The following is a 23,642-nucleotide window of genomic DNA, read 5'->3' as shown; positions in this document are numbered from 1 at the left end:
TTCTGTGTCTTGTTGAGTTCTGTTCTCACATCATCTCAAATGTGTCCATCAAAGTTCCAGCAGAGAAATCCACCAGAGTCCTCGAGGTGACGCTGAGTTTCATCTGCTCGTCTGTCTGTAACTTCAGGAGAGTCAGAGAGGAAGGAAGTCTTAGAACCAGACCCAACAGAACCAGAAGAACACTTTAGAACATTAGAGAGTTGAGGTGAAGCTCTGAGTGAAGTCAGCACTCAGCAGAGACTCTGGTTCTGGTTCTGGTTCTCTGTCTCCTCTCTGTAACGTTACATTCATGAAGTGAAGTCCTTTTCCCCTCCAGCTCCAGTCAGCAGAACAGAACAGAACCACCCGACAGTGGAGGTCTTCTCCGGATCACTGCTGCAGTCAGGCTGATCAACAGGAGTGAAGAGAAATCACCTTTTTAATCCCACAAGTTACAAAGTCCTCTGTGTTCACGGCTCCGGATCAGAACAAGATGAGACTCCAGGTGTTTACTCCTCCAGCAGGTCTGGTTCTGACCCAACTCTAGTGATGTAGAACTAATCATCGAAATGAAAACATGAGTGTCTTGTTTCTGCTGGACTCTACCGTTTACCTGACACTTCAGTGGATCTGAAGTTAATGTGGACTGAGTGTAAACAGGTCAAACCAGGTGAGAGAGCAGCAGGACCTACCTGTATGACATCACAGCAGCACGTTCATGAGTTTTTCTCCTGTTTTCTGGAGCTGCTTGTTAATTTTACTTGTTTGCTGAAACGAGCCGTTTTTCCCAGATGTTGAACTTTTGTAATGTGAGATGAGTTTCTCCTGGACGAGCGAGCAGATCCAGAGACTGAGAATGAACCACATGAAGATTAAAACTTGAACGTGACTCTGACGACAGCTGAGTTCAGATTTGTTGAAACATGGCTGATTCTATATTAATATAATAATATATATGAAGATGGAAACAGTACCTGTCAAGTTTTTCATTCATGTTGTTTCTTTATTTGCATTATTTAGATCAACAATGAAGATATTTAAACTACGAAGGAACATGTGTGGAATTATCTAGGAAACAAAAAAGTGTTAATAAAACGAGAACATGTTTCATATTTTAGATTCTGAAAGAAGTCACCTTCTGCTTGATGACAGATTTGCTCTCTTCTGACATTGTGTCAGTCAGATTCATGAGCTCGTCACCTGGAACGGTTTCCAACAATCCTGAAGGAGTTCCAGAGCTGCTGAACACTTGTTGGCTGCTCTGTCTTCACGCTGCAGAACCAAAATTCTCAGGTTTGGACTCATCAGACCGAAGTACAGATTTCCACTGGACTAATGTCCATTCAGTGAGTTTCTCCAGACAAGTCGCTTCTTCTGGTTCTTCCTCAGTTCTGGCTTCTTTACGGCAGTTCTACCATGAAGGTCTGATGGTGATTCATGCAGTCTCCTCTGAACAGCTGATGTTGAGACGTTTCTGTGGGCTCTAAGCTGAGTCTGGTAACTCTGATGAACTCGTCCTCTGCAGCAGAGGTGACTCCTGGTCTTCATCTCCTGGTGGTCCTGAGCCAGCTTCATCATGTGTTTGATGGTTGATACATTCAAAGTTCTTGATATTTTCCAGATGGACTGACCTTCATGTCTTAAAGTAATGATGGACTGTCGTTTCTCTTTACTAGCTGAGTGGTTCTTGTCATAAAATGGATCAGAACAGTAGTTGAATAGCACCATCATTACTGTATTGAACTGTGTTCCAGCCTTTCTCTGCACAGCACAACTGATGGTCTCAAATACCGATCAACTCTGGACCAGATGCAGCTGTTCAAACAGTTCCAGGTGGCAACGTCCTGTCAGAGGTGTCGTCGCAGCAGGTCTCTACTGAATTATTACTCATATTCTGGTTCAGCACTTTTTAGTTTCCGACATAATTTCACTTGTTCCTTCATAGTTTAAATGTCTGCGGTATTGATCCACAATGTCAGAATAATACAAATAAAGAAACAACACGTGTGAGAAGAAGTTTGACTGGTTCTTTAAAATAGTGTTTCATGTTTAATTCAGTCTGTTGTAGTTCCACCTGATGGACACCAGGTGGCACCTGTGTAGAGAACAATCATTCATTCAGAGAATCCAGGAGTCCTTGAATAAGCTTCCCTACAGATCTTAAGGAGTTTCAAGGGTTAATTATGGAGGGAGGTTCTTGTACTCTTGAGCAGGTTCCAGGTGTCCTAATTGTCAAGGTCAAAAGGTTCCCTTGGTCCTTGATAGGGATTCTTGAGTCCCTAAGAAGGACAGAGTATTCCTTGAGATGGTTCCATTATTCCTTCAGGATGATTTCAGGGGCTTGACAAAGATTCAGACATCCTTGGTGAGGCCTCAGTGTTGCCAGGTCCTTGAGATCGAGGTCCTTGAGAAGGATGGGAGCATCCTTGAGTGACCTGCAGTTCTTGTGGAGGGTGGAGGTGTCTCCAGCGGTCCTTGAACAGTTTCTGGTCTCTATGGAGATTCAAGAGACCTTAAGAAACCTCCAGGTGCCTTAATGAGTTCCAGGTTGTCTTGGTCTTTCATTAGGTTCTTGAGTCCTTGAGAAGGATGGAATAACCCTTGAGAAGGTTTCAAGGACCATTTATAGGGCCACTATAGGTCTTTGGATCCTTGAAAAGGTTCCTTTGGTTCTCTGCCACCCTTGACTGACCTGAGTTCTTCTGGAGGTCTTGGGGTGTCCTTGAAGAGATGCTAGTCTTCCATGTGGAGACCCCAAAGGTCCTTGTGCAACCTCCAGGTGTCCTTGATGAGTTCCAGGTTGTTTGCACGTAGAGTTTCTGTTGTTTCTTCAGAATGGAAAAACCCTGGAGAAGGTTCCAGGGGCCTTGAGAGAAACTGTCTTCAGGTTCCAGGTATCCTTGAATGGATTTCAGGATCCTTGAAAAGCTTTCAAGGGCCTTGAGGTATTTGTGAACGTTGTGTTTCCTGTCGACCAAACGACTGACTGATTTAAAATGAAAAGAGATCAATACTCTGTGTGTGTGTGTGTGTGTGTGTGTGTGTGTGATGCCCTGCAGAGTATTGACAAGAGAAAGCTAATTATTTCTGGGGCTGAATCACTGGAAGCGATCAATTACACTCTTATTACACACACACACACACACACACACACACACACACACACACACACACACACACACACTAATTAACCTTATTGACCTCACTGTTGGAGTTTAGGGACCAGTTCAGTTTATTGACGAGCACCCTGACCACTCACACACGATACACTCACACATGTACACACACGCACACACAATACACTCACACATGTATGAAAGCATCAGTCTGTCACTTCACAGCTACATTAACACACATGTGACCACCTGGGATGTGATGTCACTTCCTTCTCAGAGTCCATGTTTCTACTCAAAGACAGAAAGAAGTTCATGTAGAACATTTGCTGAATTTACAAGAAGCTCCAAATAATGCAGAATGAGTCAGAGACAGAGTTTCATCATGGTACACCTGGACATGACGTGGAGGCGGAGCCTCATTAATTCCAAAAGCAACTCAGAGGTGTTTTGAATTTGGTGAAGTTCGACACCTCAACTGTGAAAATACCTGCACGCCAACCAAGCCGGCTAACTTCCTGTTTAGCTCTGATAGAGATAAAATTTTAGAACTTTTTTATTTTTTATTTTGTCTTTTAGACTTTCCGATGGATTTTCTGACATAACGTCTCCGGTGAGGACAGGAAACAAGTGTCATGTTGTGAAAAATTCATCCAATGTTCTGCAGGCATTTGTGGACGTGATGATGTAATGACATAGTTTGACCACTGTGATGACTGAAGTGGTCCAGACCTCCTCTGAATGTGGTCTGAGGGATTGGATCTCAGATATGTGCATTCACACCTGTACTCAGAGCTGTCCACTTGTAATCAGATTACTCAGGACAGGTGTTTAGTCTGTGTGTCACCACTCAACTTGTTTCCAACGGTCCATACAACAGTTCCAGGACTCTTTGTAGACAATCCTAGTCCTTTAAAGGTCTTAGGGGTTCTTGAAGAGGAGAGAGGGATTCTGGGAGTTTCCTGATGTCCTTCCAGGAGTCCTGAAGAGGACCTGGGATCTTTGTGAGGTCCAGTGGTTCTTGGGGAAATGTGTGAAGTTTATGAATGAGCTTTAAGAGCTGATGGGCGACCTTTAGGAGGTTTGTTTGGACCTTGAGGAGTTTCCAGGGATCATGGTGGAGGTATTTGGTTGTGTGTGTGTTTGTCCGTGACTGAAAGCTCTGCAACACCACCCGCTGAGAAAATCAATCCACATTAACACACACACACACACACAGAGCAGTGACTTGTCCATTGTGCAGACACTGTTTTGTCAATGAGCTGCAGATCAATAAAGTTTCTCTAAATTTCTGAATGTTCATTTATAAGGCAGATTCAATCCAACCACCCAATCAGCCGGCAGCAACTCAGAATGCATGATGTCACATTAACTCTCCCTCTGTGTGTTTGTGTGTGAGTGTGTGTGTGTGAGTGTGTTTGGACAACATTAGCATCTAATAAGTAAGATTAGCATTTCAAAGCTAGCTCCACCTGAAACATGTGCAGCAGTTGGTGACACACAGACATTAAACTGCACTCAGATTACTTTTATACAGAGTACTTTAAGGTAATTTATCTGGAATACTAATTGAGTGTGTGTGTGTGTGTGTGTGTGTGTGTGTGTGTGTGTGTGTGTGTGTGTGTCTAAGGTAATCAGCAGTAAGTGTATTGTGTGTTTCTGGACGGAGACGATCAGCCGCCTGCAGCTAATCAATACGCCGATCAATACTGGGAATGGAGGGGGAGATCTAACAGGTCATTGTGTGTGTGTGTGTGTGTGTGTGAGAGAGAGAGAGAGAGAGAGAGAGAGAGAGAGAGAGATGTTGTGACTGTCACCTGAACTCTAAACTTCCTGTCAGACATTTTAAAGACAATTCAAAGTTTTGGGTTCAAACTCTGGTCAACACACATATACACACACATTTTCTTTGAATGTAGCTGGTGAACTGACGTTCACTTGAACACCCTTAATGTGTCTTCGTCTGATTGTTACACATAATTATGTTATAAACTTCAACACACACACACACACACAGGTCGAATTTCACTGTCTAAGTGTGTCAGTAAAATGATCTGATAAAACACACACACAACCACACACACTTTCCTGTAAGTACTGATAGAAATAGGAGGTCATCATGTCTGTAGAGTGGGGCAGTGAAATCAGCCCCAGTAATAACACGTGCAGAGTCAAAACATCTTCAAAGGTTGTGGCTACAGACGGACAGACGAGGGTGAGATGGTCAGAGGTTCGGGTTGGTAGATGACAGCAGCAGACGGTCAGAGGTTTGGGTTGGTAGAAGACGGCAGCAGAGGTCAGAGGTTCTGGTTGGTAGAAGACGGCAGCAGAGGTCAGTGGTTCGGGTTGGTAGAAGACAGCAGCAGACGGTCAGAGGTTCGGGTTGGTAGAAGACGGCAGCAGAGGCCAGCGGTTCGGGTTGGTAGAAGACAGCAGCAGAGGTCAGAGGTTCGGGTTGGTAGAAGACGGCAGCAGAGGCCAGCGGTTCGGGTTGGTAGAAGACAGCAGCAGAGGTCAGTGGTTCGGGTTGGTAGAAGACAGCAGCAGACGGTCAGAGGTTCGGGTTGGTAGAAGACGGCAGCAGAGGCCAGCGGTTTGGGTTGGTAGAAGACAGCAGCAGACGGTCAGAGGTTCGGGTTGGTAGACGACAGCAGCAGACGGTCAGAGGTTTGGGTTGGTAGAAGACGGCAGCAGAGGCCAGCGGTTCGGGTTGGTAGAAGACGGCAGCAGAGGTCAGAGGTTCTGGTTGGTAGAAGACGGCAGCAGAGGCCAGCGGTTCGGGTTGGTAGAAGACGGCAGCAGAGGTCAGAGGTTCGGGTTGGTAGAAGACAGCAGCAGAGGTCAGCGGTTCTGGTTGGTAGAAGACAGCAGCAGAGGTCAGAGGTTCTGGTTGGTAGAAGACAGCAGCAGAGGTCAGAGGTTCGGGTTGGTAGAAGACGGCAGCAGAGGTCAGAGGTTCGGGTTGGTAGAAGACAGCAGCAGAGGTCAGAGGTTTGGGTTGATAGAATACAGCAGCAGAGGTCAGAGGTTCGGGTTGGTAGAAGACAGCAGCAGAGGTCAGAGGTTCGGGTTGGTAGAAGACAGCAGCAGACGGTCAGAGGTTTGGGTTGATAGAATACAGCAGCAGAGGTCAGAGGTTCGGGTTGGTAGAAGACAGCAGCAGAGGTCAGCGGTTCTGGTTGGTAGAAGACAGCAGCAGAGGTCAGAGGTTCTGGTTGGTAGAAGACAGCAGCAGAGGTCAGAGGTTCGGGTTGGTAGAAGACGGCAGCAGAGGTCAGAGGTTCGGGTTGGTAGAAGACAGCAGCAGACGGTCAGAGGTTTGGGTTGATAGAATACAGCAGCAGAGGTCAGAGGTTCTGGTTGGTAGAAGACAGCAGCAGAGGTCAGAGGTTCGGGTTGGTAGAAGACGGCAGCAGAGGTCAGAGGTTCGGGTTGGTAGAAGACAGCAGCAGACGGTCAGAGGTTCGGGTTGGTAGAAGACAGCAGCAGATGTCAGAGGTTCTGGTTGGTAGAAGACAGCAGCAGAGGTCAGAGGTTCTGGTTGGTAGAAGACAGCAGCAGAGGTCAGAGGTTCGGGTTGGTAGAAGACAGCAGCAGAGGTCAGAGGTTCGGGTTGGTAGAAGACAGCAGCAGAGGTCAGAGGTTCGGGTTGGTAGAAGACAGCAGCAGAGGTCAGAGGTTCGGGTTGGTAGAAGACGGCAGCAGAGGTCAGAGGTTCGGGTTGGTAGAAGACAGCAGCAGACGGTCAGAGGTTTGGGTTGATAGAATACAGCAGCAGAGGTCAGAGGTTCTGGTTGGTAGAAGACAGCAGCAGATGTCAGAGGTTCTGGTTGGTAGAAGACAGCAGCAGAGGTCAGAGGTTCTGGTTGGTAGAAGACAGCAGCAGAGGTCAGAGGTTCGGGTTGGTAGAAGACAGCAGCAGAGGTCAGAGGTTTGGGTTGGTAGAAGACAGCAGCAGAGGTCAGAGGTTCGGGTTGGTAGAAGACGGCAGCAGAGGTCAGAGGTTCGGGTTGGTAGAAGACAGCAGCAGAGGTCAGAGGTTCGGGTTGGTAGAAGACAGCAGCAGAGGTCAGAGGTTCGGGTTGGTAGAAGACGGCAGCAGAGGTCAGAGGTTCGGGTTGGTAGAAGCCGGCAGCAGAGGCCAGCGGTTCTGGTTGGTAGAAGACAGCAGCAGACGGTCAGAGGTTCGGGTTGGTAGAAGACAGCATCATAGTGTGAAAGGTGTGTTTGATGTATCCATGCTGCATTCAGGGACCGGTCGATCCAGCCTATGAGCAGCACTGACAGCAGCTCAGGCTCGTATTGATTTCCGTTCGCTATCAGAGGAATAATAAAGTGTTTCTGTCACATCACTGCACACGTTCACCTCGCCATCAAACGATTTCCAACATCTGTGACACACAATGAGCCAACCAGTGACACGCACCTGGACATACATCACGCTACTTATGGTTTAATTTCAGTCTGCTGTCCTACTGTCAGAGGACAAGACGGGAGACAAAACAATCAGTACAACATTAATGAAGCTTAGTTTAGTACAAAGACTGGAAGCAGATAGAAACTTGTTCTGTGTGTGTGTCTGTGTGTGTCTGTGAGATGGATCAATGAGGATGAAGAGATCTGAGGTGTTTGTCATAACTGCAGCAGATATCAGAGGGTGTTTCATTTATTGATCAGCTGCTGTGCTGGGAACCAATCAACTTCCTGTATGTGTAAGTGAATTAAAGTGTGTGTGTGTGTGTGTGTGTGTGTGTGGCCCCCAGGGCTTCATGAAGGAGGAGGTTCATTTGTGGGACGATCGATCGGAGAGAGAGCTGATGTGAGCAGTCTCTCCTCCAGCTTCACTTCGGACTGAAGAGCAGCAGAGCAAACATGACAATACAGACGACAGGCAACCAGCACTGGTGCTTTTATTTTGAAATTTAGCGTGAGAATACAGATTAAGTCTGTAAGAAAGCCAACAGTGAGGATTTATTCTGTGCGTCTCCTCTTTCCTCACAAGATTTATTAATATTTCTGAGGATGATGGCGGTTCAGGCGCTGGTGCTGCTGATCTTCGGGGTCGTGCAGGTGAACGGAGCGCGAGTGGTGAGCGGTGAGTTACGTTCACAACATTTAATGATCCTCATTTCAACAATTTCAACAATGTTCATTTGAACAATTAAAAAACTGCCTCAGATCATCAAAGAGAACAGAGAGACATTCATGAATGAAAGGATGTTAAACAGCATTTGATAAACGATGTTTCAGCATGTGAATCATGAAGAATGTATTCAACAGTACTGTTTCATTAATAATGTAAAGCTGTTAATTAAGATATGTTATTTTGATGTTTGATAAAAGTTAAAGCTTTTCTGAATGCTGCAGATGATCCATAAAAATCATTTGATAGGCTTATTACATGGTAGAGTGTCACTCTGCAGTTTAAATCTCCCTCAATCTGAGCTCAAGATCATCACATCTCAGATCACAGAGACCAACCTGTGATCAAGAATCCTGGATCTGTCTCATTATCTGGACCAGCACCAAAACCTGTGTAGACTACATCCAGAACTGTGGTACAAATCAGTTCAGTAGTTTTAGCAGAATCCTGCTGACAAACAGACAACCAACCAAAAAACAACAAACAACCAAGCAGTCGGTTGGTTCACGTTACATGTTTACGAGCTGACGGTCACGTTGAAGGAGACGTTGGGACATTGTCCAGCTGTGTTTGTGGAGACAGAACCAGGTGTTTGAAACAGGATGTTTACCTGTGTTGCTGATGTGATGATTTAATCTTTAACGTACTGGATCATCTCACCTGTCCAAAGGTAAAGAGACAGGTGAAAGGACACTGCCTCCTCCTTTCTCTACGTCCCGTTATGTTCATTACTTTTATTCATATGAGGTTAGATATGATGATACATGTTCACTGATCTGTTTTTCACAGTCTGTGTAGTTTCATACAAACCATCTTCTGATTGCTGTCTAAGTCTCTGAATTACTGCCAGTGCTGAATAATGACAGCGGATAGACAGAGAGGCAGACAGGCTGATAGTAGACAGACAGGCAGATAGTAGACAGACAGGCTGATAGTAGACAGACAGGCAGATAGTAGACAGACAGGCTGATAGTAGACAGACAGGCAGATAGTAGACAGACAGGCAGATAGTAGACAGACAGGCTGATAGTAGACAGACAGGCAGATAGTAGACAGGCAGATAGTAGACAGACAGGCAGATAGTAGACAGACAGGCAGATAGTAGACAGACAGGCAGATAGTAGACAGACAGGCTGATAGTAGACAGACAGGCAGATAGTAGACAGACAGGCAGATAGTAGACAGACAGGCTGATAGTAGACAGACAGGCTGATAGTAGACAGACAGGCAGATAGTAGACAGGCAGATAGTAGACAGACAGGCAGATAGTAGACAGACAGGCTGATAGTAGACAGACAGGCAGATAGTAGACAGACAGGCTGATAGTAGACAGATATATATGGAGCTCTTTAGTGGCTTCAACAGTAAAGTGATGATGGTGCAGAAGAGAATCCAGCTAATCACTTAAAGTAGCTCTGTGAGGCCGTTTTAACCAGACTGAGTATTAATCACTGCAGCTGTACACACACACACACACACACACACACACACACACACAGCTTGGTGACCATAGAGATTGAGGAGGAACAAAGCTTCATGTAGAACATTCAGCAGATCCAACGATTGGACCAGGAACCACAACATCACCATAGTTGAGTTACATTTACATTGAAAGTGACTTACAATAAGTACATTTGTCACAAGAGAGAAGTCATGACATCACCGTCAAGGGAGTAAAAAAAAAAGAAAAGATTCAAGTTCCTCATCTGAGGATCATAGCTGCTGTTTATCAAGGAGACCTTAAGTGTGTGATGGAAGTGCTAACGATAAGAACATACAAGTTTGTTTTTTTCAGGGGTGGGGTCTTTCTATGCAGGTCAAGGTGCTTCCAACAGGAGTTGCGTTGCATTCTTTGTGAGGAAAGACCGGATCCTGAGGATGTTTTAGAGAAAAAATCTGCAGGATCGGGCCACAGTAGTGATGTTTGTGGGTACAGGACAGTGACTGACAGGTCCATGTGAGTCTTACCCTGGGATGAAGAGGAGTTCAGTGTTATTAACCCCGAATTTCCACTGGATACGTGTCCACTGCGTTACGACTCAGATCCGGTTTTGCTCTGCCATCTGGCAACCCCTGCTGGTTGCGTTTTGAGTCTGCCACGAGGCAGTACGGTAGACAGCTGGCGTCGCGAGGCCAAGGAATTCCAACGCTAATCACATGATCACTGGCGACCGCAGTTATATGTCTGTGTTATAAACATAACAACAGGAAGTGTTCCCGACTGAAGGATCAGCAAAAGAGCTTGTGTTTGTCTCTTTTTGTAGATTTGTGTGCTAGTGTCAACATGGAGTGTTTTATTTTGAAAAATAACCAGATGTCATATTGTTATTTTGGTGCTAAACTTCCTGTCTGCTCCGAACTATATTCAGCTGAATTGCTGCGTCGTGCTCCAGCATCTGCCAGATATAGAAGTCCTGTATATCTGCTCCGTCAGGAGCTGGACGGAGCAGATACGCAGCGCAACAAACCTGCTGGAAGTTAACACAGAGACTAAAGTGAAACCTATCAGCTCTGCTGGTGTGGTGGAGACGTAACACAGTGGACACATATTCAGTGGAAATTAGGGGTAAGGTTGAGTTTGAGGTGATGAGCAGCTGTCCAAGCAGAGATGATGCAGACATTCAGAGATGAGCGTCACAACCTGTGTGTTGGAGGAGGATGAGGGGAAAGAGAGGAACAGTCAGTGTCGTCAGCAGAACAGTGGTCAGAGAATCCATGTGATGTGACTGCAGAGCCCAGTGATCTAGTGTGCAGTGAACACAGAACCGGTCCTGATACTGAGCCTGGAGGGACACCAGTTTCCAGAAAGCAGAGTTTGGACAAGGAGCCGTTCCAGGTGACCTGAAAAGTGAGATTTGTCAGGTATGATGTGAACTAGGTTAGATCAGAGTCAGCAATGCAGTTAAATGAAAACTTTATATTACACAAGCTTCTTTTGGTCTCAGTGATGGATGGGTATGTTTCATTTAGAGCAGGAAAAGACATCAGATCACAGGTGGTCACTCAGACGCAGGTTAATGTAGCTGTGAACTAATCGATCAATCAGGTCTGATGGTGACAGTAGGTGTGAACCGGGCCTGTGTCTCTGTCTCAGGTCAGACGGTGTGTTTGGGGGGTCCAGAGCGTACCTGCTATAAAATAGCATATTTCCACGACGTGTCGAGTCGCGTTGCCTTCAGGGAGGCGTGTCAGGCCTGTGAGATGGACGGAGGGTCGCTGCTCAGCATTGAGAGCCAGGCGGAGCAGAGAGACATCGAAAATCTGCTGCAGGTGTGTCAAACCAGGTCCTCTTCATTTCCTCATCATCCTCTCATCTTACTCCTCCTCCTTTCAACTTCTTCCTCCTCCTCTCATCTACCTCCTGTTTAAATCCAGGAGCTGCGTTCGGGAGCAGCAGGAGGTGCAGGAGGCAGAGGAGGCATAGCGGACGGTGATTTCTGGATCGGTCTGACTCGGGCAGATGGAGTTGATCAGACTCATCCTGACCTCAGCAACACATTCACTTCCTGTCCAGAACTGTACCACTGGACCGACGGCAGCGTGGCCTCCTTCAGGTGAGTGTGATGTCACAGGAGCATGTAGATCACCAGCGAAGGGTCGACGTGACGGTTATGGCTGAGGAAGTCTGGAGAACGTTAACCAGATCTCTCATCTGCTGATGGTAATGGTGGCGATGGTGGTGATGATGATGGTGATGATGACGGTGATGGTGGTGATGGTGATGGTGATGATGGTGGTGATGGTGATGGTGGTGATGGTGGTGATGGTGATGGTGATGGTGATGGTGGTGATGATGGTGATGGTGATGATGGTGATGGTGATGGTAATGGTGGCGATGGTGGTGATGATGTAGGAACTGGTATTTTGATGAGCCGTCCTGTGGAGGAGAGGCCTGCGTTGTCATGTACCATCAACCAACTGCACTTCCTGGTCTGGGCGGGGCTTATCTCTACCAATGGAACGACGACCGCTGCAACATGAAGCATAACTTCATCTGCAAATATGAACCAGGTATCATCAGCCAATCAGCTTCACTCTATTAACAAACCAGGTACCATCAGCCAGTCAGCTTCACTCTAATAACAAACATTTGTGTCTTTCAGAGAGCCATCTTGTGAAGGAACACAGTGACTCACCTGGAGGGCGGGGCACAGGTGAGTCCACCTGAGGACACACTCACCTGAATATAATGATATATGATATAATGAAGCTAATGAGGAACATCATGATCAGTTCTGCTGTGGGTCCAACTACAGCTCACTGATGACACCACCAAGCACCACCCTGAGGTCAACGTGTCTATGTTTATGTGTGTGTCTTCAGAGGAGACAGCAGGTGGAGGTGTCGTCAAACAACCTGCAGGCAGTGAGGAGGTTCCCCCTCAGGTCTCCATGGCTGGAGGTTCTGTTCAAGTTAATCTCCACAGATGAACTCCACTCTGTGATGTGTGAAGCTAAATTAACTGTGTAGCAGTAAGAAGCTAATGCTAGGCTACAAACAGACGACATCACGGTCACATGACTGAAACGTCTCCACCACTAAGAGTCTTACTGCACAATTACTATCCAGGTTTTCTATAAACTGATCAGTGTCCAAGTTGTAAAGTCAGAGTTAGAACAGTGTGGAACTAAAGTGGCCTGTAAAGACGGACTAGTGAGTAGATGAGTCTCCGTGTTGCTGTGAGGACGTTTAATGTCCCCGACAACCTCTGTAGTCTCATTCAGACACTTGTTAGCAACCGCTAACTGTTGTTAGCACATGAAGAGCTTCACAGTTAAACTGTGGGACATTAATGATGATTCATGTTGGAGAACAAAACACATAAATATGTTCAGTCTGTGGTGTCACACACCTTATTACACACATTTAACTAGAAATACATTCAGACTTTGAGACGAGGGGACAGGAAGTGCTAACATGCTAACATGCTATCTGTTGGGCAGTCTTAAGAGACACAATGCATTCTGGGTCGGATGAGCATGTGCAGTAAGCCAATGGAACACACTTATCCAGACATCACTGTACAGAGTCCACAGACCATTCAGCTCTATAGACACTGTGATGTCACACTGTGATGTCACACATGATGTCTGTCTGTCTCTGTTCAGGCATGTTACTGGTGTACGTGATCATCCCCACCATCCCCCTGCTGCTGCTCATCCTGGTGGCTTCTGGGACATGTTGTGTTCAGATGCTCAGTCGAAGGTAAGACCAGAGAAAGGAAACACGTTTGGAACGCTCAATTTAAAAACAGCTTTTCTCTTCATCAGGTACAGAAACATCAGGTGAACTCAGGTGATGTACGGAATAAACGGTGATTCATCACTGTGTCGTTGGAGAAACAAAACTAGTAAACCTGAATATAAAAGGCTGGTACATACAGCCGGACCGGACCTCAGACGGGCTGCAAGTCACATGTCTCTCTACAGGAGGACGTCCTCTGACACCAACTACAAATCCCAGCAGCCTCTGCTCCTACTGTTGAATCTGCTGACAGTGAGACCATGGATACTGCTGAGGATGCACACTGTGTGTGTGTGTGTGTGTGTGTGTGTGTGTGTGTGTGTGTGGTGCTTACTCAGTGATTATGATGGGTCAAACACTGGTTAACAAGAGATGATTTACAGCAGCTACTGGCTCAGTGCCCTGTGTGTGTGTGTGTGTGGGTGTGTGTGTGTGTGTGTGTGTGTGTGAGACAGAGTCAATACCTGGCATCAGTTCAGGTGTTTGATCACACTGATCTTCTGCACTGTGTTTACGATCACTAACATCTGGACAATCAGCTGATAGAAATCCGTCCTGACTGATAATCAATATGAATCATTTCTCAACTGATCAGTCAGATCATGTGGTAACCATGGTAACCTTTCCCTGCAGTGCTCCCCGCACCAAGACCACAGCCAACCAATCAAACCTGTGGATCTCCAGGACGCCCAAACCAGACACCACGGAGGCCTGACCCCGCCCACTGACATCACAGCAGTGTCCAACCAATCATCTTCTTCAGGACAGGAGTGGGTGGAGCTTTGAGTTCTCAGAGTTGATGTCATCACAGAGGCTTTTATTTTTTTATTGGTCTGATTCAGCTCCTGTCATTTCCTGTCCGGTTACTGCACTACTTTGATTACTGAGTATTTCTACTCCATTACTGCACATGTACATTCATTTACTGTACAGACAGTTTATACACCTCCTTCCTTCTTTACCTTCCTTCTTTCCTTCCCTAGCTCCCTCCATCCACTCCTTCATTTTTTTCACTTTCCCTTCCCCTCTTCTCTCACCTCCTCTCTTATGTCCTTTGTTCCCTTCTGTACCTCCTCCTTTCCTTCCCTGCCTCCTTCCATTATGTCTGTCTTTGATGTTTAATTAAACATGTTAATGAAGCAGGAGGGATCAGCTGAGCGATCGCCTCAGCGGACGTGTTGATTTCAGACTGACGCCTGCAGGGTCGATAATAATTAAATTGTTAATTTTTAAAGAAAGATCAGAGAAAAAAGAGGAGGCTGATTTATTAAAAGTCATTCATGTGTGAGTCTGTCTGCTGCATGATCACGATAATAAAAAAATCTCTTCAAAAATCTATTCATATTCATTTATTCAACAACACTGGTTGAAAACAGACTTAATGTTTTTTTGTTGTTGAGCACTGAAAACTGTCGCCTGCCGACTCATCATCAAACTGCTGTCTGCACTGAACCTCACATCTCTGCTGCCTGAAGCAGTCGTCCTGTGACAGTGAGCCCGACCACCTGGAGCAAACCTGTGTTCCACCTGGAGTAAACCTGTGTTCCACCTGGAGCAAACCTCTGTTCCACCTGGAGCAAACCTCTGTTCCACCTGGAGCAAACCTCTGTTCCACCTGGAGCAAACCTCTGTTCCACCTGGAGCAAACCTGTGTTCCACCTGGAGCAAACCTGTGTTCCACCTGGAGCAAACCTCTGTTCCACCTGGAGCAAACCTCTGTTCCACCTGGAGCAAACCTCTGTTCCACCTGGAGCAAACCTGTGTTCCACCTGGAGCAAACCTCTGTTCCACCTGTTAACTGATGACAATAAATGTCTTTGGTTTAGTTTGTCTGCAGTTCAGGGTTACTGAAAGCATCTGAATTTAGCATCTTTAATTCAAAATAAAAACATCTTTATAGAACTCCAGCCTCTGATAACTCTTTGTCCCAGAACCCCCTGCTTCCATCTCTGAGAAACCACAGGAGGGGATTTGGACCCCTTCCTCTCCCTGCAGGACTGAGGCTTCAGGTTCTGGCAGTTGGCAGGATTTGACCCGGCGCGAGCACCTCTTGGTTGCTGCCAGCCGAGAACAAACCCACTGTGCTACTAAGTCCTGTTCACACTGAGACCACTTCTCTGGGAGCTTTTCTGTCTCACTTTGGGTGTTGTACTTTCACAGGCTATAAGAACTGAACCCTCAACCTCAGAAGTTCAGAGCAGTCGTCTCAGCCTGAGCTGTCTGATCAGACAGATGGACTCTCTCTCAGAACTTTTCACTTTTTCTTTTGGACTTCAGCCTTTAAAATTCAACACAGATCAGTTTCCTGAAGCAAAGCGACCCGACGATCAAACCCATAAGCTCACATCTTGGAGGCAGCGTCTCTACACACTGAGCTACTGAGTCAGAACCTCTGCAGCTGCTGTCTTGGAGGTGTTGACTCTGTGACTTGGACACTTTGCTGCCCAGCAGGTCAGAACCACAGAGTAATGTCCTCAAACTCTTAGAATCAGAAGTCAGAATTAAAACATTTTCAAATTTCTAAATACACAGAAACCTTAATTTATTGTTTTTATCCACAGAACAGAGAGACAGATGACTGTGATTGTAAATGTCTTCTCAGAAATTTGCACACAGTCATCAAATGTTGGAATAACATTTTGTCATGACAGTTTGTGAACACGATTATTGTGGTGGACAGAGACCTTGTTTGGTCATAGTTAGAAACACAGAGTGTATCAGAAGCAGTTTGTTCAGACTCAGCTGAACACAGAACACATCTGATTTCTACTGACCACTGATTTACTGAACCAGAGTCTTTGGCATCGCAAATGATAAAACTCTCATTTCATACGTGGGAAGAATGAAAGTCATCCTGTCTGTCCTACAGGCAGCGCCTGCAGTTTACTGTGCTTGCGTCAGATCTCCGGTTTCCCCCACCATCATAAACACGAACATTAAGTTAATTCTCCAGTCAGTCCTCGGTTACATGCACAGCACCAATTTCCCCTTTTTGAACATTTGTGATCGAATAAAGATTCACTTTGTCTCGTGGTTTCTGTCTCTGTGAACTTAAACTGAAATTAAAATAACCAACTTTAATGGGGAGAAGTCCTTGTGATGCCAGGACCCAGTCTTCAGTCTTCAGTCAGACACGGTCCTCTGTTTCCTGATGTGATCATGTGATGATGTCATTAAGAACAGAAAACTTATCTTTGTCACTTTCCAGGATGTTGGTCGGTTCAGGATCTCAACCACAACACTTTACAACAGTAACACTTTGATCATAAACAGTCTGCTTTACATGTACACGGTGTGATAAACCATCCTTCTGGTTGCATGCTGTCGAGCAGACAGGTGGTGCAGAGTCGAGGCTGCGATGTCTTTGGAGGATCTGGTGTCTAAAGGGTCACACAGACGCCTCGGCAGCAAGACGGGAAAAATCAGCTCAACTGGAGAAACGAGTCAGACCGGCTGATGTGAACTGTTTATTTGGTCAACTGATATTTTTGAACCGTCACTTTGACAAACTGTTTATGTAACATCCCAGAATTTAAAGCCTAGCAACAGTAACTCAGGGGGGCGGGGCTTCATCTTGATGCTGTTTAATGACACCTGTTCCAACATGTACTCACAGGTGTACACACTAAACGTGTTGTGATGCTACACAGGTCCACAGAGAGTCAGGCTGTTGGTGTTGACTAACATCATATCAGCACTAGAAAACCAGCATGTGTTCAGCCTGATCAGTGTGACGGTGAGCTGAACTGTCTGGATACATCTCAAGATTAAAACCTTCACTATGATCAGTCCCGAGCCAGTTGTTTGGACTGTCAATTTGTTTGTCAGCGTGCGTTGCGACAGTGATCTGCTGATTGGTAATGATTATTTCCTGTATGATTGGGAGTAAGAAGACCTGCAGGTGTGTATCAGCTGTAGCTGATGATACAACAGCTGCCTTGATGATGTTAGAAGATCCCGCCAATGTGCACTCAGGTCAGCGCCAGTCTTCAGGGGCCATGCTGATATTCTGGCCCATGATGATGACATCATCAGGCGTAGACAGCGCTCACACACTCACTGTGAGCAGAGATGAGCTTCTCTGTCTCTGCATCACTTTCCTTTAATGCCAAATCTCTGAACTAACAGTGGTCGTCTCCTCTGTCACTTCCTGTCGTTTCACCCGCTTCATTTTGTTGCTATTGTCAATCAATCATTTGTCAGTCTGATCAATCATGACTTCAAGTTCACAATCCATAAATAAAATAACACGTAACACTTCTTCCCCAGCTGCTTCTTGCATCCTCAAAACCAAACCAACTCTGGCCCCTTAAATACCAACCAGGTGATTGGGGGCGTGTCTAAAGACAGTTAAAGTCACCTGTGGGGACGGTCAGACGCCGCAGACAGTTTTACGTGTGAACAGACGTACGTCACGTTTTATAGATGTGATGCATGTTTCCTGCAGGTGTTGAACACTCAGGCAGAGTTCTGGTTCCTGAACTTCAGTGAGCTTCATCAAGAATTTAATTAAAAAACTTCAAACATCTTTAAAGCTCTTTAACAGCAGATTAACTCAGTTCATGTTAACTGACCCAGAAATGAACTGATTAAAGAAAGCGTCGTTATGATTCATCAGTCAGTCCATTAACTGTCCTACTAATTACATCTGATTAACGGAAAATTAATGGGAAGTAAAAGTGGTTCCCGTCACCATGGGAACGTGTGTGTGTGTCATCATAAAACATCTGTGGATTCAACCAATCAGCTGCCTCCGTTTGTCTGATTCTAAATATCAGGATCTACCCTGGCAACCGAGCAAACTCTGAGGAAGCTCGTGACACGAGTGAAAGCTCCAGAACAGTTTGATCAGAAGAGTGAAAGAAGAAACATTTGTTTGTGAAGTCGACGTTTTAATTCTCCTTTAAACTGAGAATCTGTTTCACATTTCGATCAAAGCATCAATACACAACTCGTTTCACCAATTCTAAATGTTTGCAGAACCTTCTGAAGGCTGTCAGGTGGTTCCTCAACGTTCCCGCAACATTCTCCATCTGTCCGACTAAATATCAGCCAATCCTGTCCCCTCGGGTCGGTTTCAGTTCTTCACGTTCAGTTTGCATTCACACCATCTGACCGGCTCTCAGTCACAAACTTGTTCAAACAAAGTAGCAGGAGGACAGACGATCTGTTCGTTACTACAGTTCAGATGATGTATTTCCGTTCAGGTGGTGGCGAGCGGCTGAACGGCGTCCGCATCGTCGCTCACCACCGCCCTACAGCCATCCCCTGCAGCGTCGACAGCCACCACCGTCTCTTCCTGTTTGTAAGTCAGAGCGGGCATCATGTCATCATCAAGCAGGATGGGTGGGCCTTCCTCATGAGGCCCCGCCCCCACACCGTGCATACGCTTCCTGTGCTGCTTGAGGTTCCCACTGCGGTTGAAACGGGCAGAGCAGAGGTCACAGGCGAACGGCCGCTCTCCGGTGTGAATGATGACATGTCGGGCGAGCTGCGAACGGCACTTCTTGTCTTTGCCACAGATGTGGCAGACAAAGCTCTGCGGCAGGCGCTCTCCGTTAGCGTGGACGACCTCGCGGTGTCTCTTCAGGTGGCTGAGGCGTCTGAAGCTGCGGCTGCAGAAGTCGCAGTCGTATGGCCGCACCTCGCTGTGGGTCAGAGAGTGGCTGGCCAGCAGAGACTTGAATTTGAAAACTTTTCCACAGATTGGACACGGAAACTCCTTCGCCGACGCAGAGCTCTTCCTGCGTCCGATGGCGTGTGGCGCCTCGTTGACTCTGACCCTGAGGTGAACCCGTACATGGTGCTGCTTCAGGCAGGTGGCACGCTGGAAGCTACGCAGACAGATGCTGCAGCGGTGAGGTTTGTCGCCTGAGTGGATACGAGAGTGAGCAGTGAGCATCGCTTCAGATTTCAGACGCTTCCCACAGATGGCGCAGGCAAACAGCGCATCAGGTGACAGGTTTTCCTCGCTGTTCACCCGGTTGGCATGGACCAGGATCTTGTGGCGTTTGAGCTGGTACTGACGGCCAAACTTGCGTCCGCAGATGTCGCAGAGGTGCGGCCGCTCGCCAGTGTGCGTCTGGAAGTGGACTGCAAGCTGCGACTTGCATTTGAACTCTTTGCCACAGAAGTCGCAGAGCAGCAAGCTGGAGCGCTGAGACTCTGCAGCGCCGTGGACGTGGGCGATCTTCTTGTGGTGCTCCAGGTCATTGGTCCTCATGTAAGCTTTGGGGCAGAGGTCGCAGTGGAAGGGTTTCACTCCTGAGTGGATGACCTCGTGTGTTTTGAGGCGGGACCTGCAGCTGAAGGTTTTCCCGCAGACCGCACACAGCCACGTCTGCACCTCGCGCTGCTTCTCCAGCTTGGCGATGCCGTTGGGGTGCAGCCGGTTCAGGTGGTGCTGCAGATTGTCGCGGCGGTTGAAGCGCAGCTCGCACAGGTGGCAGGCGAATGGCTTTTTCCCCGTGTGGATGAAGGAGTGTCGCACCAGACTCGACTTATTCTTCATCACTTTACCACAGACATCACACATGGTGGTTTCGGGCTCCAGTTTCACCGCACCCAGAGGTAAATGCTGGGAGTCCGAGTCCAGCTGGACATCCTCGACAGCCGAGGGACACGGATGAGAGTCGACATCTGAGGAGAAACAGGGAGGACGAGAGAGAGAGAAGAGAAACGCTCATTCAAAGAAAATCTCATTTCAAAATGTAACAAAATATTATAATTCCATTAAAAACACAATGAGTCTTTCCCAACATGATATCATTGGGCTGCACAGCTTTACAGAACCACAGAACTGCAGAATTGACATGAGCCCGGAGATGTTCTGGAAAAGAAGGTTTGGACCAAACTGAAGATCAACAATGAACAGAGGAAGCGCACCCAGAGAGTCTGGTCTGTAGTGAGGAGAAGAGGAAAAGCACTGAACTACATCAAGAACAGCCAGAACGGTAGAGATGGTGGATTAAATTATATGCTGGGATTAAAGAATGGCCAGAACAAGGATTTACTGTCAGAACCAAATGTTTGAGGGGAAACGCTCCAGATACATCTGGTCCGACTGAGGAGTTACTTGACGTCCTGTAAGGAATGGAAGGTTCCTCAGGAACCACTGGTGAACCAGTTGATTGTTGCAGAATAGAAGAGGGCTGACAGTGTTTGCTCTGAAACGTGGGAACAGACAAGACGAGATTCAGACTGAAGTATTTTGTAACACGAAGAAGAAAGTTATATTTATTGCAAACCCTTAGAACCAGAACCCAGAACCAGAACTCATCAGTGGTGTGACGAGGTAATCAAAGTGTGTGTGATGGAGACTGAGACATAAACTGAGCTACGAGTTTGTAGTTTGGATTTTCTTGAGGTGAACAGACGTTTCAATAAAAACTTTGTTCATAGCACTTAAACTCATCCAGAACGTTCTCGCTCCACAGGACGACACCAGCTGTGTTCTGCTGGGACCGCTTTAAATACATAACCAGCACATCTCATTTAAACATGTTAGGGATGTAACGGTTACCGGTGTCACGGTAAACCACGGTAAAATTTGGTGAAGGTTACCTTTTAAGTTTTAATTACCATGGTAACCGCCACGGTCGATAACTACAGTGTGGAAAACTTGCGGCGCGCACAGCGCGCAACATGAGCTGTCATGTAGTGAAGAAGACATGGCAGAGGGAGGATGTGACAACTGCGGCACACACGGCATTTTTCCGCCTTCAGAGAAACTAAATCTGCAGTCTGGGTGTATTCTGGTTATTATAAGAACACTCAGGGACAGCTGGGCGAGGATGGCAGCTCTATCTGCAGGAGCTGAGAGAAGAAAGTTGTTGTGAGGAGCAGCAACACATCCAGTTTACACGACCGTCACCCTCAACTGTTCAGTGAATGCAAGGTAAGCTCACCTTAAACTCAGGTGCATCATTGTCTGTGTATGTCGAGTTTTCTCTGTGTGATCTGCTGGTGTCACTAATGTAAACTGACCAGATGGTGGTACAACTGAACAAAGCTGATCTGTGATCTGGCTCGTTATCTGAACCGCTTATTAACTGTAGATTTCACTTTTTAAAGTCGAACTAATAATTCCCCAGATATTGATGCAGAGCTGCAGTGAGGAGGATCTGAGACAAACACGTACTGGGTGGACTGAGTTAGTGAACACAAACTGACTTTCATCTCAGCTCCGTTCACCTGAGCAGCATCTACCTGTGGCTCAGCAGCCATCTGACCAATCAGACGGACCGAGTCCACTGACAACAGACGAGCAGGCAGACAGACAGACAATATATATTAGTAATATCAGAAATATATAATTTAACAATCATTCTCTTTGTTTTGATCTAAAAAATTATTCGATCTGTTTCTAACAAAAGTGATTTGATCTAAATTGTGAGTTTTGTGATCTGTTGGTTGCACCCTTAGTATTAAGTAACAGTGACAGTAATAATGAATAATGACATGTTCTGTTCACTTTCTTCACAGAGAGGCTCTGCTGGCCAGTCGAGTGCTGCTGCCACGACATCTCACTCTACCTCTGTGACGCAGACATGAAAGGACACGATTCAAAAACAGGCTGCCTCATCACAAAAAGCCAGTGACCTGTTTTACACAGTTCTGATACATTCTTTTATTCTTGTTTAGTGTTGATTTTGCTGTGTTTTGTTAAGGTTTTGGATTTGGACTATTTCAATATATAATAAATCAACTTAAATATAAATCTTGGTGAAATTATCTCAACTTATCAGTGTTTTTTCAACATTTTGAAAATACCACGCTACACTGATATCTGTGATCATTTTGGTCACTATTGCTGCAGTGTGAAATTTTCATACTGTTACATCCCTAAAACATGTTAATTATTAATCAGTCCAATATACATATATAAGAAATCTCTGACTTAAAAACAACTCATTCCTTAGTTATCGTGGCGACAGAGAACATCCTGACGGGTCACATGACATCATCAACGCTCCAGCTGATCGCTCCTGATGAAGCCTCACCAGACAGACCCAAGTCAGAATTTGATGGGCCAGTTTAGTTTTTATCAGTGCTAACGCAGGAACACCGGCCAAACCGTTGGACGTCTGAAGTGTTTGGAGAGACTCGGACGAGGTCGGGAACAAATATGCTCGGTGTGTTCAGCTGCGTCGGAAGATTTCGGAGCCGCGCGGACGTTGTCGATTCAGCATGTGAAGTCTGAGGAGGAGGGCCGTCGGACATCTGAGCTATTGGATTCTCTGATTGGTTGTGTGCCAGCTGAATGGCCGTTCTGATTGGCAGTGTGCTAGTGAATCAGCGCGGTGTGTGGGAGGGGTGGAAAACTATGTGAGTTTTATTTTTCTATGCATTCCGTTCCGTCATTTCTTGTTTTCATGTTTTCATGTTTTGCAGTCCTGGCACGAGACTAGTTGTTATGTCTATTCAGGACGAATTAATTTGTGTAGCTGTTTTTATCTGAAATACTTAAGTTTTGTTTTGATCGAAAGTAAAGAGAGTTGCATGCATAAGCCTCTCATTTACAACTCACAACACGAGCTCCACCGGCTTATTGCATCTCATGCAAGTGCAGAACGTACACGCTGCTGTGCAGCAGGCAGCACGTTGGAGCGACGTGTTTCAATGCAACTTTTCTGCCAAACGGGTCAGACAAGAGGCAACAGAGCGGTCGGAGAGTGGTCGGATAAAGCAGTTGGACGTCTGGGTGGTGTGTGGGGGCCTTTAGTCCTCACTCACCTCCTTCAGGTGGAGTCCAGGTGGGATCACCTGTGTCCTCCTCCACCACCTCCCCCTCCTCCCCCTCCTCCTCCTCCTCCTCCGGTTGGTGGTCAGTAACAGGTGACACACGGCGGTGACGGTGTTGAGCTGGACTCTGTTTGGTGGTGTTCTGTGTCCTGCTCTGAAGAGGTGGTCTCCTCTGGGACCTGGACTGAGTAGGTTTGATGGTGGGTTTGATGGTTCTGGTTCTGGTCCGGTTGGGCGTGCAGTGCTGCAGCAGAGCGCCACCGTCTGGTCCATCAGGTCTGACCGCAAAACACTGCAGCAGCATTGCAGATGAACCTGCCGACAGAAAACATGTTGATACACTGATGCTTCCAATCAATACATCTGATCAGTACATCTGATCAATACATCTGAACAACAACAACAACAACAACAACAAC

At 46.5% G+C, this 23,642-nt stretch overlaps 2 protein-coding genes across 2 annotated transcripts in view; one reads left to right on the top strand and one right to left on the bottom strand.

Annotated features, from left to right (window-relative positions):
- The first annotated feature begins 4,110 nt into the window (after window positions 1-4,110).
- On the top strand, window positions 4,111-14,815 carry chodl (chondrolectin). The gene is made up of 10 exons (XM_037078384.1): window positions 4,111-4,215; window positions 7,856-7,996; window positions 8,095-8,187; window positions 11,330-11,505; window positions 11,611-11,789; window positions 12,089-12,246; window positions 12,339-12,389; window positions 12,559-12,636; window positions 13,344-13,440; window positions 14,113-14,815. The coding sequence occupies exons 3-10, from the start codon at window positions 8,115-8,117 to the stop codon at window positions 14,192-14,194; spliced, it is 894 nt and encodes a 297-aa protein (XP_036934279.1). The 5' UTR covers window positions 4,111-4,215; window positions 7,856-7,996; window positions 8,095-8,114; the 3' UTR covers window positions 14,195-14,815.
- Window positions 14,816-18,354: 3,539 nt separating this feature from the next.
- The window catches only part of LOC119008415 (zinc finger protein 708-like), an 8,102-nt gene continuing 2,814 nt past the window's right edge, over window positions 18,355-23,642 (bottom strand). The window contains exons 3-4 of the mRNA XM_037078696.1: window positions 23,215-23,538; window positions 18,355-20,118 (exon numbers count right to left, since the gene is read on the bottom strand). Of these exons, the coding sequence (XP_036934591.1) occupies window positions 18,683-20,118; window positions 23,215-23,538 (1,760 nt within the window). The 3' untranslated portion in view covers window positions 18,355-18,682. The remainder of the gene's footprint in view (window positions 20,119-23,214; window positions 23,539-23,642) is intronic.

Source organism: Acanthopagrus latus, chromosome 19, assembly GCF_904848185.1.
Source record: "Acanthopagrus latus isolate v.2019 chromosome 19, fAcaLat1.1, whole genome shotgun sequence".
Classification (NCBI taxonomy): Eukaryota; Metazoa; Chordata; class Actinopteri; order Spariformes; family Sparidae; genus Acanthopagrus; species Acanthopagrus latus.
The sequence above is the reverse complement of the archived record's forward strand: the minus strand, read 5'-3'. Positions and strand labels throughout refer to the sequence as shown.

Coding starts and splice junctions, on each gene's coding strand:
- chodl (XM_037078384.1), top strand. CDS start 8,115: ATGATGGCGGTTCAGGCGCTGGTGCTGCTGATCTTCGGGGTCGTGCAG. Junction 12,637..13,343: donor TCAGGTCTCCATGGCTGGAG/GTTCTGTTCAAG, acceptor GTCTCTGTTCAG/GCATGTTACTGGTGTACGTG. Junction 13,441..14,112: donor GTTCAGATGCTCAGTCGAAG/GTAAGACCAGAG, acceptor CTTTCCCTGCAG/TGCTCCCCGCACCAAGACCA.